This window comes from Lithobates pipiens, unplaced genomic scaffold, assembly GCF_037356315.1.
Source record: "Lithobates pipiens isolate NorthernLeopardFrog02 unplaced genomic scaffold, aLitPip1_a1.2 Scaffold_16, whole genome shotgun sequence".
In the NCBI taxonomy this organism is placed as follows: Eukaryota; Metazoa; Chordata; class Amphibia; order Anura; family Ranidae; genus Lithobates; species Lithobates pipiens.
In genome coordinates, this window is record NW_027507748.1 from 430,868,304 (window position 1) to 430,883,186 (window position 14,883).

General features: G+C 41.7%; 1 protein-coding gene across 2 annotated transcripts in view; it reads right to left on the bottom strand.

Moving 5' to 3' along the window:
* Positions 1–14,883, bottom strand: part of SH3RF3 (SH3 domain containing ring finger 3) — a 609,268-nt gene that overhangs the window by 246,058 nt on the left and 348,327 nt on the right. For both annotated transcript variants that reach the window (XM_077482583.1, XM_077482584.1), the window contains exon 3: positions 12,890–12,985. In XM_077482583.1, coding sequence (XP_077338709.1) covers positions 12,890–12,985 — 96 coding nt within the window. The remainder of the gene's footprint in view (positions 1–12,889; positions 12,986–14,883) is intronic.

Here is a 14,883-nt window from a genome sequence, read left to right on the forward strand (position 1 = left end):
TATATATATGCATAGACACCCCTAAGTAGTTACTTTGTAAAGACTGCATTATCATTCAAGTTCTGCAAGAGTTTATATCTCAATAACATATTTTCATACTCTTTTCTAGGTGCCAATATTTAGGTGTAGATGAAAAGCAGTCATCGATTTTATAATCAATAATTTTACTTTTAAGTTGTGCCAACGCCATTGAAACCTGTACAGGGTATATCTGACTTCCAATAAACCTTTAACATTTTTGAGAAGGGGAATGAAATGTAATTTATAAGATCCAAAGGCTTATTAAAAAAAAAAATATATATATATATATATATATATATAATTTTTTTTTGTCTACATTTCTGAGGGGTATTTATATACAAATCTCCTGCTTTAGATACATTTACATCAGTGAATGCACAATTTTAAACATTTGTAAAAATATAATAATATAAAAGTATATAATCAGCATATGCTGCTGTCTTAAGCCCCATACACACTTATGCCGCGTACACACGATCAAACCATCGGGTGGAAAAGTCTGGCAAACTCAAGTCCGCTGGACAATCCCCCCGTGTGTAGCCTCCGGCGGACTTTTTTGACCGGAAGTATGGCAGACTTAGAAAGTAGTTTTGCACTCCAATCTTCATTTCGGCGGACAATCCGGCCGTGCGTATGCCAGTCCGCCGTACTTTTGAAATGAACGGACTTTTCCCACCCGGAGAAAAGTCCGCTCGTTTTGAGCACATCTCCAGGTAGGCAGGGCCCGCAAAGGAGACGTTGCTGGCCCCGCCACCTGGTATGGACTTAAAGGGGAACCCCAACGCCGAAAAAATCGGCATGGAGGTCCCCCCCAGGTCCACATCAGACCCTTGTCCGAGCATGCTACCTGGCCGGCCAGGAAAAGGGGGGAACGAGCGAGCGCCCCCCCCCCCTCCTGAGCCTTACCAGGCCGCATGCCCTCAACATGGGGGGGCCCCCCCACCCCAAAGCACCTTGTCCCCGTGTTGATGTACACGTCCGTGCCATTGTGAGCAGAGGATGCGACGAGGCAACATCTGAAGAGAAGAAGAGAAGAAGAGAAGAACAGAAGGCGGCAACGACAGCGGCGACAGAAGACCGGGCCACCGCGTGTGGGCAAGTAGCCCGTTCGGAAAGTCTGACGGACAGTCCGGCGGGAAGTCTGCCGGACTGAGTCCGCCGGATAGTCGGCTACGTGAGTACGTGGCATAACAGATTCTCTGCTGATTTTTTCCTTCAGATTTACCAAAACCATGTAGTGCAAGGGCCTGCCTGATTGCATACAAATTGAAACTCCTAAGGGTTGACCTCATATTATATGGTTTTGGTAAGTCTGAAGGAAAAAATCAGCAGAAAATCTGATAGTGTGTATGGAGCTTTAGAATTACTGCAAGTTATGCCATTAACGTTTGAGCACTGGAGAACCTTTTTCATTATAAGAGTAAATACGATCAAATACAGTTGGGGAAAGTGGTTCCCTGTCTACTTATTTTACATATGTACATTGTGAAGGAAATATTACCAATAATTTTAATAATGACCAATGAACAGATGTGCAAATAAATTATAAATGTAAAGGGACACTGGCATTTTGCAAACTCTCGGGAGTGTTTCCAGATAGCCCTCCAGCAACAAATGCTCACCAATCCACTCTGCCTCATCATCTCTCTGCTCCACTGCTGCAACAGAGCAGGTCTTCCTTATATTGAGGGAAACTTGTGAAATCTCCTATGTGACACTGCTTGGGCCTGAGAGGCCAATCACCAGACTTGAACACTGTCATGTGGAGGAGGCGAAATATGTTTGCTTGACCAGGTCAGGGACAGCCTAAAAATAAAAAAGTTATCTAAAATGCTTACAAGTCATAATAACAATGACTACAAGGTGTGAAGAATGTACCGCTGGTTGCAGGTGACTCAAAATGTACCAGTCTGCCCTGCTGAATGTGTCATGTCAGAGAAGACCTGTGGTGCAGCAGGTGGAATTTATGACTGAGAAGTTGAGTTTTATTAAAATGAATCAGAGCGCATGCACGCAGACTCGGGAACAAAGGTGCTCTGCACGCCGCCGGCCCAAAGCAGCTATAAACAGCGCTACCCACGGGAACGACACTCGGGCTTGACTGGAACACATCCCTCGCCAGTAATGCAATGGCGGGCGACGGGTCAGCCCAAAAGAAGGCCGTATAGGCAGCAAAACCAGAACGGAGTGGCAGGGCCCTCCCCCGGCCAGAAGCCTCAGTCCAAGATGACACCAGAACAAGGAGAACCACGAGGGGGCCCAAGCTCAGATACATCCAGGTCGCAGAAGAAGGCAGCCAAATGGACCCAGCCTGACCATATCACAGACCCCTTCTCATTTCAATCTTCCGGGGACCTGGATGCACAACAGGGTGAGTCCTTATCGCAGCCCCCATCACCAGTCACATACAGGGATGTTCAAGAGCCTGTAGACTCCCTAGGTTTCCTCCATGGATAGAAACGTGGCAGAGATCACAGATCTAATCTTCAGCCAATCCAGTCCTGAGAGCTGCCTGCACCTCAACCTACACCCTATGTTGGAGATGCTGTGCTGCTAGCATGTTTTTCTGTAATGCTGCAGCAAGAACTAACTAAAGCATGTTCCATAATTACCACTGATCTCAAACGTGACATCAGGGGCATAGGAGAAAGGTTTGAGATGATTGAGTCCAAGATGGACAGCACAGTCACCAAGGTTAATCAGAATTCCACCATGATTACTGATCTCCAGGGCAGATTAGAGGAGGCCTATACTAAAATCGAGGATTTGGAAAACCGATCTTGCAGGTATAATGTGTGCATAAGGAGACGTCCAGAAACCCACACTGTCACTATTTGGAGCACCTTTGTAGCTTTTCACAGACCTAGCCCCATCTACAGTGCAAAAATTGAGGAATATGAAGCCTTTACTGCAATAGCTCATGAACCAAAAGATAAAGTACAGATGGGCATACCCCAAGAGTAGATCCCACTCCTTTTCTATGTCCCAAGATAAGGAAGATGTGTTACTAAACTGGGGATCATCACACAGGACTCCCAAATTGCCTACCCCTCCCGCCAAGCAAATCGTCCTCTTTCCCCACTGTGGCAAGACCAAAAAACAATGTTGGCTAGAAGATCTTCCCCAATCACCTGACTACAGCATGACTCTACTTCTCCTTATACATGGGTTGATAAAGTTCTCCCAGTTGGGCTAGATAACACCTGTTGCTGGCAGTGGATCCGCCACTGTCGTCCCCGTTGCACATTTCTTGTGCAGTTCAAAGTTATGCTTAGATAATTATCTGAATAGTCTACTTTAAATAACTGTATTGCTGTTTCGCAGTAATGTATTCTGACTATCTCCTCAGAGGGGTGTTCTATGATCCCCCTATGCCCATAATCCCAGAGCACAATGGCTGAAATGGAACCAGCCTGCTCTGGACTTCTGGATCATGGGACAAAGAGATCTGTTCAGAAAATAGAAGATCCAAACTGTTAAACTGGTTATAGTTTAGTTCCTTTTCACTTAAAGGGGTTGTAAAGGTAAAAGTCTTTCACCTTAACCACTTAAGCTCCGGACCATTTTCCAGCTAAAGGACCAAGCCCCTTTTTGCGATTCGGCACTGCGTCGCTTTAACTGACAATTGCGACATGGCTCCCAAACAAAATTGGTGTCCTTTTTTTTCACAAATAGAGCTTTCTTTTGGTGGTATTTGATCACCTCTGCGGTTTTTATTTTTTGCGCTATAAACAAAAATAGAGCGACAATTTTGAAAAAAATGCTATATTTTTTACTTTTTGCTATAATAAATATCCCCCAAAAATATCTAAAAAAAAAAAGTTTTCCTCAGTTTAGGCTGATACGTATTCTTCTACATATTTTTGGTAAAAAAAATCGCAATAAGCGTTTATTGATTGGTTTGCGTAAAAGTTATAGCATCTACAAAATAGGGGATAGTTTTATGGCATTTTTATTAATATTTTTTTTTTACTAGTAATGGCAGCGTTCAGCGATTTTTATTATGACTGCAACATTATGGCAGACATGTCAGACAATTTTGACACATTCTTGGGACCATTGGCATTAATACAGCAAGCAGTGCTGTTAAAAATGCATTGATTACTGTAAAAATGTCACTGGCAGTGAAGAGGTTAACCAATAGGGGCAGTGTAGGGGTTAAGTGTGTGTGTATGTTTTTTTAACTGTAGGGGGGCGTGGCTTGGCATCTGACATCACTGATCGTCTTTCCATATAACAGGGAACAGACGATCAGTGACAGCCTCGAGGAGAGGAGAGGAAGCACGAGGTTTGTTTACATTTACCTCTCCTCGTTCTTCAGCTCTGTAACCCGATCATGGAACACTGGCACCGATCGGGTCCACAGGTCCCGCAGCCATGGTCACGGAGCTCAGTACTGGATTGTGAGCACGCCGCCGGCCGACCCACGGCTGGGCACTTAAAGGGAATGTAAAGGTACATGATTGTGCCCAGCCGTGTCATTCTGCCGACGTATATCGGTGTGAGGCGGTCCTTACGCGGTTAATGCAGTCTATGCATGAAGGTGAAAAAACATCTGACGGTGCCGGCCCCCCATCCCCCTCCTTTTACTTACCTGACCCCTCAAAAGTCCCGCGATCACCCCCGACGTCCTCTTCGCCGCTTACCCTGGCCATTGATTGGCTAGAGTGGATGGTTTGAAAGCAGCGCAGCCATTGGCTCGCGCTGCTGTCAATCACATCCAATGACGTGGCATGCCAGGGGGCGGAGCTGAGTGATACAGTGAGCGGCTATGGCCGCTTGCTGCATCATGGGAGCGCGCCCGCAAGCACTCCACATCATGCGCTGGAGCTCGCATGAAGTTGTGGAATCCTTGCAGGAGGGAGCCGAGACAGCCGCCTAGGGACCCCAGAAGACCAGGTTCAGGGCCACTCTGTGCAAAACGAGCTGCACAGTGGAGGTAGGTATAGCATGTTTGTTATTTAAAAAAAAAAAAAAATTCCTTTAGTGACCCTTTAACAGTTTTTGACCTTTGGGTCGGGGTGTACACACATACCCCTCTTAGTGAGACTACCTTCCTCTGCGGATGAAGGTACCCTTGTGCATTGACTGCCGGACGTTACTACTTGATGGGGTTTCAACCCAAAATAACAGTATCTATATAAGGTTTATTATGCAATATAACATGGGCCTAAGGCCAATTGCTCAACTTTCCTTCATTCACTTATTCTTCTTTCTTCCCCCCTTCCCCCACCCCAGATCCTGACTCGGCGCTCCGACCTTCACGGTCTGGCTAGTACGGAAGATGGTACCACTCGACTCAGAGGTTCCACTAGTTAACTACATGATACGAGGTAAGAGTGCTCTGCCCTACCGCGATGGCTAAGGTATATTCCACTAAGTACTCCATATTTACCCACAACGTCCACAGCTTTAATTCCCCTGTCAAAAGAACCAAAGCTTTCCAACACTATCAGGCACAGCGTGCTGATGTACTCTTATTGCAGGAACCTAATTTTTCTAAAACATCGGCTCCTAGATATCCGAATGCCAAATACCCACAATATTATTTAATAAAAAAAAAATAATAATTTTAAAAAACTGAAAAAAAAGGGGGGGGTGGCAGTTTGTTTCTCTAAACAGACCCCTTTCACACTCATCACCATAGTTAAGGAAAAAAAACGGCCGATATATCATGATGCTGGGATGCCTTCAGGACCAACTGGTTTCATTTATTTCTTATTATGCCCCAAATTCTGGACGGGTATAGTTTTTTAGCAAGATGTTTGAGGTATTGATGCCTAAAGTACAGGGGCAGGTAGTCATGGGTGGTGACAGCAATATTCCGTTAGATCAGATCATGGATAAATTAGACTCTACTTAAATGATTCTTAGGCGAGCACCCAGCGGCAGCAGTAAAGTAGAACGCCTACGTCACTTGCATGATTTGATCGATGCCTGGAGGGAGATAAACCCCTCTGCTAGAGACTACACACACGTTTCGCAAGTACATCATATTCTCGTATAGACCATTTTGTTGTGCATACCTCCTTACTTCCGTCAGTGTACATTTTGTCAATCCCCTGGTCAAACCACTCCCCAATTAAACTATCATTAACTGGTCTCTGGCATAAACCACACCCCTCTTCATGGCGATTTAATGTAGCCTTATTAAATGATCCCACATTATATGCTGAAATTGAGAAAGCATTGCAGGCCTATTTTTGGGTTAACTCAACTTCGTATATGTCCCCTGCAATAAATTGGGCAGCTCACAAGGCTACTATACGGAGTAAACATATTCAATCAGCTGGCAGGGCCAAACAAGTCTGAGAACAGATGATTAAACAAATAGAAATGGACCTGGACAGGCTCATGAAAGAACAGCGTATGGCCGATCAGGTTGATATTAGATATAAGATAGATGAGGCTAGACTGGCACTAAACCTAAGCCTAACCATCCAAGCAGAAAAACGCATTCGCTGGTCAAAACATCAATATTACACAATGGGAGACAAACCAACTGCAATGCTGGCCATAAAACTGGTACCCATACGCCCACTTTACCCAAATTGCAACTACGTACAGGACACCCTATACAAAATCTGAAAAACTGATTATTCAGGAATTCTATAAATTTTAAACCAAACTGTATAGCACACCAGATAAATTCTCACAAACAAAATCATTTTTTCAAGATATTCCACTGCCCCAGCTTACATGCGCTCATGTAGAATGGATAAAGAATTCATGGAATCAGAGATCAGAATGGCCATCCCTCTATGGCCCCAGGCCCTGATGGCTTCTTGGGTCATTATTATAGGAAATATCATGAAATCCTAATGCCCCATATGTGCTCCTATTTTAATAAACCTGAGACAGAGGAACAACATCCCAAAGCATGAAACCGCAGCATACATCCATGTTATACTGAAACTGGGAAAGGATCATGGAGAGTACTCTAATTACCGTCCAATCTCTCTGATAAACGTGGATTTAAAAATAATGACAAAAGTACTCACCCTTAGATTAAACTATTTTTTTCCACAACACATTCATCTAGATCTGGCAGGCTTTGTCCCTAACATAAATGTGAAAAACAGTGCAGCGCTTTGTCCCTAACATGCATCAGATCAGACCCGCAGAATCATAAACATAATCTCAGCCATTCATTCTGACTGGGACCACAAAGGACATAGACAGGGCATGTTGCTATCATTGGACATCCATAACGCGTTTTACTCCCTATTCTGGGATTATCTATTCAATGTTTTATCCCACTTTGGGTTTGGTGAGCGCTTTCTGCTCTCCTTCAAACACTATATGACACACCAATGCCATCTTTGATGCTCAGGGGGTACTCCTCCCAATCCCTTGATATTCGAAGGGGAACCCAGTAGGGGTTCTCCACTGCTATTTGTTCTTGCAATGGAACCAATGGCAATAAAGATCTGCTCCTGTCCAGATGTTAAGGGCATAGAATGCTGACGATATCTTGATGGGTCTCTCTTCACCTATCACCTCCTATATGCAATTCTGAAACCTTTTTAAGGCATCTCAGGCCTTAAAATCAACCATGATAAGTCAAGGGCACTGAATATCTCTTTGCAGAGTTCCACCCAGAAATCACTCGAACAATCCTACCAATTTCAGTGGGACCCAGAAGCTCTACCTTACTTAGGTATACAATTGACCCCTTCCTTACATACCTTATACTCGCAAGACTACACTCAATACAAATGTATATTCTTCCAAAAATCTTATACTTGTTTCACACTATACCAGTGGAGCTTGTCAGATCTGACCTGATGACATGGGGAGACAAGAGGCCCAGGGTGAACAAGTGTACACTGTTCACACCAAAACAGAAGGGGTTCTCAGACTGCCCGATCTGCAGAAATATTTCTATGTGGCCCAACTTACTTAATTTCACTCCTAGCAACCCCAGGCACTATGGATGACCATAGAATCTTATTTCTATCATCCCAAACCAATTTCTCATATTATTTCTCCTTGTCATTAGACATTTGGAACAGACTGTCGAGGACTCAGAAATTCCAATCGTCTCACAATCCACTTGCTCCACTTTTGAGAAATGGAGAGTTCACCCTGAGCCTCACACCCCCTGCTTTTGAATGGTAGTCCAATAAGGACTTCATACGGATTGCAGATCTGTGTGATCAAAAAGGTATGCTATCCAAAAAGATTGCTGATAGAAAAACACCAATTACCGAACTCTGAACTCTATAGGTACACCTAAACACACCATTATATGCAAACCCTATCACGCAAAGGTGACCTCATGACTATGACTCCTATGGAACACGTGTCAACAATATGATAAAATTAGGGGTCACATATCCGAAATATATACTATTTTAACGTATGTCTCAGTAAAATTGACCTATATGACTCAATGAGAACAAGACTTTCAAGAAACTCTGGACCTCAAAGCATGGCACTCGATTGCAATGACAGTTCCTAGATCACTCATCAACACCTGAGTTATAGAAGCAAATTACAAAGTTTTACCGAGGTGGCATTTGGTACCGGCTAGACTGGCCGCTTTTGTTCCGGGGCTTCTTTTTAGTGCTTTCGGGGCTGCGGTCAGGAAGGAACGGCATACCATATATGGTGGCAATGTCCCAAGGTACGGACATTCTGGATCAGGCTCTATAACTTAATTTATACTCTCACCCAGACCAACCTGACCAAATCCCAGAGGCATGAACTCTTGGGTAGCAAGGTAGAGGTAGCCTCCAAAACTCATAGACGGCTTCTTACATTCATATTCATATTGGACAAAATCACAATAGCTAAGAACTGAAAGTCAGCAGCCATATCATTTGATCAACTTTCTTTCCTTTCTTGGCTCATGCTAAATTAAAGACTGACGGCAATTATGCAGGATAAAATGAAGTTGTTTAATAAAGTATGGGACCCATGGATCAGATACTTAACGAATGATCCCCGGACAATCACTGACTTGGACTTTCCCTAAATGACATAGCAGGGAGCGTGGAGTCCTCCCTCCCCCCCCTTTCCTCCCCCGATCCTGGCTCTTAAACTCTGATCTCCTCTTCCCTTCCTCTCATCTTCTATCCTTTTCTTCTCCTTCGGGACCCTGGTATTGTAGGGCCTGGCCAGCGTCCCTCCATGGTTCGAGGGACAGGGCATCCCTGACTGACTGTTGGGGGGGGCATGTGTCTCCTGACATGGGGGGCGTGTTCTGGGGCCCATACTATGAAGTTGACGTTGACATAAGGATTCAGAGTATAGTGTAAAGCTCAAGGAGGATAGTCCACCGAATAGTTTGTCATATAGATCAAAAAACGACAATGTAGATAAGGCAATGTTGACATCAGGAACTTTGGTATCTGGCCTCTAAAGTGTAGGAGGTGGATTGTTCTTGCCTAGGCTGTATGTTTCACGGACTATGAAAACTGTACACTGTTAAAAATAATGCCAAGGTCTTTACTCACTGTACTGTGAAAACTTGAATAAACACAATTGAAACTAAAATGGATTGGACTTGGATCACAGAGGACTACCAAACACCCAGTGAAGATGTTACTGATAAATCAATACATTTATTTATATACGTTCAAGTAAGAAATGATCAAATGCTTTTGAGTATATGGGGATAGGGCGGGGAATTGCAATTCACCTGGTGTAATGTGTGCATTGCTTATGATGCACAGTGTTTTCCATTATTTTTTCAAAGGATGCAGTGAGATGCTAAAAACAAGGCAGCTTTTGAACAGACTGTCAGCAACAACTGCCTGATGTGCTCTAATCACCCCAAGTTAAAATGTACAATCCAAAAAAAAGGGGAAAAGACCTCAGCTAACAGAAAATAAAGTATATTCTCACTTGATAAGTATTTATATATTTTTTTCTTTTTGGACATAAGTTTTAATTTGATTTTGGGAGTGGGAGGCTTCAAACAGAGTGGACCTTTAATTTTCATGGAACTTTAAAAACAAGCTTGTGAAAAGCCAGCTACAATTAGGAAATAATCCCTGTGAAAAAAAACATGCAGCCTGTTTTCACTGTAATGCATGTGGACAAAGACAGACTGTAGAGGGGCTGCAGGACACATAAAATCAGCAGATCCAGAGATATAAGCTTTTAACGTTGTGGCATAGCCCACCAACATCAAGCTTTTCCCCCATCTCTGCCACATTGTGAGTCATCCGCACATTTAAGAAGCAGGGTGGGCTAAAATTGGTACAATCTTCACTACCCCCCCCCCCCCCCCCTTTTCAATCACTGTGAAAAATAATACAAAAATAAATTGTAAAAAATAATTTAAAAAAAATGTTCCTGCATCATGTTAGCCCTCCCACTTTACGCAGTGATGTGAGAAGGAACGGAGGAGAAAATACAGAGGTAAATACTCCGAAATAATAAAAGAGGTGAGTTGTGCATGTTTGCAAAATTAAAGTGGGCTGGTCTGGATGAAAGTGATAGCTAAAAAAAAAAAAACACACTAACCCTAAAGGAACCTGTACACAAGTAGGCTGCAGTATAAGTTGGTTAAACACAAAAACCAAAGTAAACAACAATAAATACTGCGCCAACAGTACCCCAAGAAATTGATGAATAAAACGTCCAAAGTGGATAGAAAAAACAGCTAAATAAAGTCTCTTATTTTAGCAATGTCCTTTGATAGGATTAAATGAACCACCACTGTGCTCCATAAAATAAGTGAAAACAGCCACCAAATAGAAAGCCGCTTACCAGAGGGTAAACACAGAGATTGGCTATGACCCAGCCTTTACTATCCAAAAAAGATCCCTCTAGGAAACCTTCTCCGGGTGATCAAGATGCTGGACTTATTCAATATGTCATATGATCCGTGAGATCCTGGGGCATATATGAAAAGAGGGACCATAGCGTGATACCGCAATACACAAAAATGTTATTGTAAAAAGTAAGACGCGTTTCATCATACACAGACATTGTCAATGAGGAAATTTGTAAAGGAGGAAGGGCTCCTAGAATGCCGGACGGCATTTTCCTATAATGCTTTGTATATTTGGATGTTTGTAAGTATAACTTACTTTTTACAATAAAATGTATGTGTATTGCGGTATCACGCTATGGTCTCTCCAGAAGATTCAAACAAGGAAGACGCCCCTCCAGGCGAGCAGTCACAACAGTCTGAATGCGCTGGGTGCAAGCCAAGGCCTGCCATCAATGATCAATAAGAAGGAAAGAAAGGCTGCACACCACAGGAACGTAACAATGATTTTATTCTAAAAAAATAGCAATAAACAGCCAACAAAGACAGAGTTTCCAAACCCAGGAGGTGCTGCATGCATTTCACACTGACATCAGTGCTTCTTCAAACCATTCTTCAAACCCTGTTTTTTGGAATAAAATTGTTGGAACGTTCCTGAGGTGTGCAGCCGTTCTTTTCATAATCTGGCCCCTTTGAAGAATTCCATCCATTTTGATCCACTGTTACATTTGACATGCCTACTATACATCAACCCTAGCTTAATTGTAAACCCCTAACATAATACCTATGAATAAATCAATACTTGCAGAACCTTGCTTAGCTAGTCTAGTGGCTGAGGCATCTATGCCAAGAACTACTGGTCATACTTTGAGATTTAACAGCACAGAGACCTTGGTGCAGAAAATGACTGATTGAAGAGAGGGCGTTCATATTAAAAGTTAATGATGAAATCCGTCTACCACTGCAACAATAATACATTTGTACAATAAGTATGTTGTCAAGCTTTTGCTATAACTTAATCAGGAATTACTGCAATGATCTATTAAAGCAATTCACTCCTCGTTAGCTTTTGTAAATTCTGAACACGTTTTTGTATGAATATCTTGATGGAAAAGCCATGACAAGCAAATTATTTTCTTGTCCTCTAGCATCTTTGGAAACACAGTATGATACATTTTCTCTGACAATATGCTAGACCAATATATCCCAAGGATGGCTTCATGAAGCTTGCAGCATCAGGTATGTGGATTGAATGGTGCACATTCCAAGAGCATAAAAAGTGCTAATATACAAGTAAATACAGAAATATTTGTTGTTCAAGCTTGGTTAGGAGGATTATGTATGCTGCAGATGAATAAAAACGTATGATCCCTCTAATATAGTGTATTGCTTAAAGTATGCTGTCTGATTTAAGAGATGACAAGCAATAGTAGCAGTATACTGAATCATCTGTCAGGCAGCAAGGTGACCCCATATATTGAATTTGATTGTCATATATACCTTCACATCCTGAAAATTATTTGGTATGAAATCAATAAAGGTTGGAATTTTATAGAGGATTCAAGAATGATCATTTTATCTTGTATAAAGCTAAGAGGTCTTTTCTGTTTATACCATCCATAGAAACCCCTATGGTGTTGTTAAAGCCACCTGCAGTCCTGCCAGTCTCAATGTATGCAGCTGACAACAATTCCAAATCAAATGGAACAGGGAGAACACCTAGCTTTTGCAGACACAGCACAATGATGGCATGAAGGGCAAGTGATATGTGTCACAATACTTCCCCTTGCATTCAGTAGTTAAGCACACAGCCACTAGTCAAAAAAGCAAGGCAATGGAGGAGAGAGTTAGGAAACAGAATGTAGGGAGCAAAACTCTTGGATGTTCTGAGCTGTTTCTGCCTGATGTGAATTTCTCACACTACCTCGTAGAACAAATTGGTCCTGTGATGTTTCTAATGAGTAAAGAAAAAGTGTAAAGACTAAAGCAACATTCATTTTGCTCTAGCACCATACGATGCTCACAATTTGATACTACATTCAACACTGGTATCCATGATGGAAGTGTAAGCATTCTGGTTCAGTCTGACTTTGCTTTACCCCAAACCAGAGGGACATACAGTAATAACGGTCATTCTCTTACCTCTACATACAGAATGGGAAAAATGCCAATCTTGTCTCCCAACATTCCTTCTGCCCAGTTATCATCAACACGTCTAATCACAGTCAGAATTTCATCCTAGAAAAGATCAGAAAAAAAACAATTGTAGGGCTCACTTAAAAAAAATCTATTATCTTTTTTTTTTTTTTTTTAGATATACATTTAGGGCCAATTTACACCATGAATTGCACAGGAACACTGTGCGTTCCTGTGTCATTCACATATTATCTGGGTGCGTTGAGATTTCAGTGCAATTCATTTCGTTACAAGTCAAAATCTGGGTGAGATTTACATTATTCAGAGATTTGGATGTATCCGAATCTCTGAATCACAATAGTAAACATGTTCAATTATTCTGAAATAAATTATAACACAACAAATGTGTTCATATTCATTTGTTTCATTCGGATAACATGATGCAATAGTTTGGGGCTTTGGCTACAGTTTGAAATATCCAAAATAATGAGACGACATAAGAAATAACCTGAATTGATTCAGATCCATTCACTTTTATTTTGCATTAATATTTTCCATTATTATAAGAAAAATACACTACATATGAAATGGAATTATATTGCAATAAATACAGTATACAGTACAATACAGTATAAAAATATAAAATTGTCTGGAACTTTCCATGTACCTTAGGTTTAATAACCACTTGACCAAATAGTTTTAAAATCATTTTTCACATATCTTTATTCAAAACATTATACCATTTTTTAAAAGAGGTTTGATTTTTTAAAACCTAAGAAGGTACATGGAAAGTCCTAGACAATTTTGTATTTTAGAGGAATTAAGTGGTTCACGCTCTATTCCCAAACAAAAACAAAGTTTAATAAATACAGTAAGGTATAAAAGTGAAATAATAAATAATAATAATTCCTATTTTCTGTGTTTAGGTTAGATGGAGGTGGATCCATCAGAATCTCAGAATCATGACATAACAAATGAATACAAAATTAATTTTGTTCCTTTCTTAACTTTTGGATGCTTGTGACTCCAGTTGATATTGTACAATCATTGGACTAGCAGTTATGGCTTAGAGTACATAAGCAATCTTACGAAATAAGATCCAAATACAAATCAATTCAGAACAAAGAATGTGTGAAATTAATCTGAACATACAAAACAAATTTCAAAAGTGCATCATTCTAACATACCGAAAATGACTAAGCAATTTGATTTACTTAATAAATGGAACTGAAACAAAACAAAACAAACTGTACCATGCAATCTAGTGCAGGGAAAGGTACTGTGTTTGCGACTTGCGTGTGTATTTTCCTTAACACTGACATCAGCTGCATTTCACAAGTGCAGTGGACTTTGAAGGTAGTGAGGGAAAGTCATATGGAAAATGGGTTTCCCGAACTATGTTCTGGTATGAACTGTCCCTTAAAGGAGATCTGAATGACAAAAATGATGTTATTAAAGGGGTTGTAAACCCTCCTTTTTTTTAAAAACAAGCATGTTATACTTACCTCCACTGTGCAGGTCGTTTTGCACAGAGTGGCCCTGAACCTCCTCTTCTGGGGTCCCACGGCAGCACTGGTGGCTCCTCCTCGCATTGAGTATCCACGTTGGAGAAGTGCTCTCCTTGGTTGGCGCACTCCTGAGTCCCACATTCTGTGTCCATTCACACAGAATGCAGGACTCGGCAAAGCGTCATTGAATTTTATTGACAGCAGCAGGAGCCAATGGCCTTGCTGCTATCAATCTATTCAATCAGGACACAAGAAACCAGCTACAGATGGTGTGCTCGTTCTCGGACAGAGGATAACAGCATTCAGGTAAGTAAAACGGGGGGGGGGCTGAAACACTAAAAAAGGTTTTTCCCCTTAATGCATAAAATGCTTTAAGGTGACAAACCATGAGGGTTTACAACCCCTTTAAGCATAGTTCACACCAGAACACGGTGCACATTTCCCTCATCACTTTCAAAATGCACTGCATTTGCGTTCCACAACCGGTGTCAA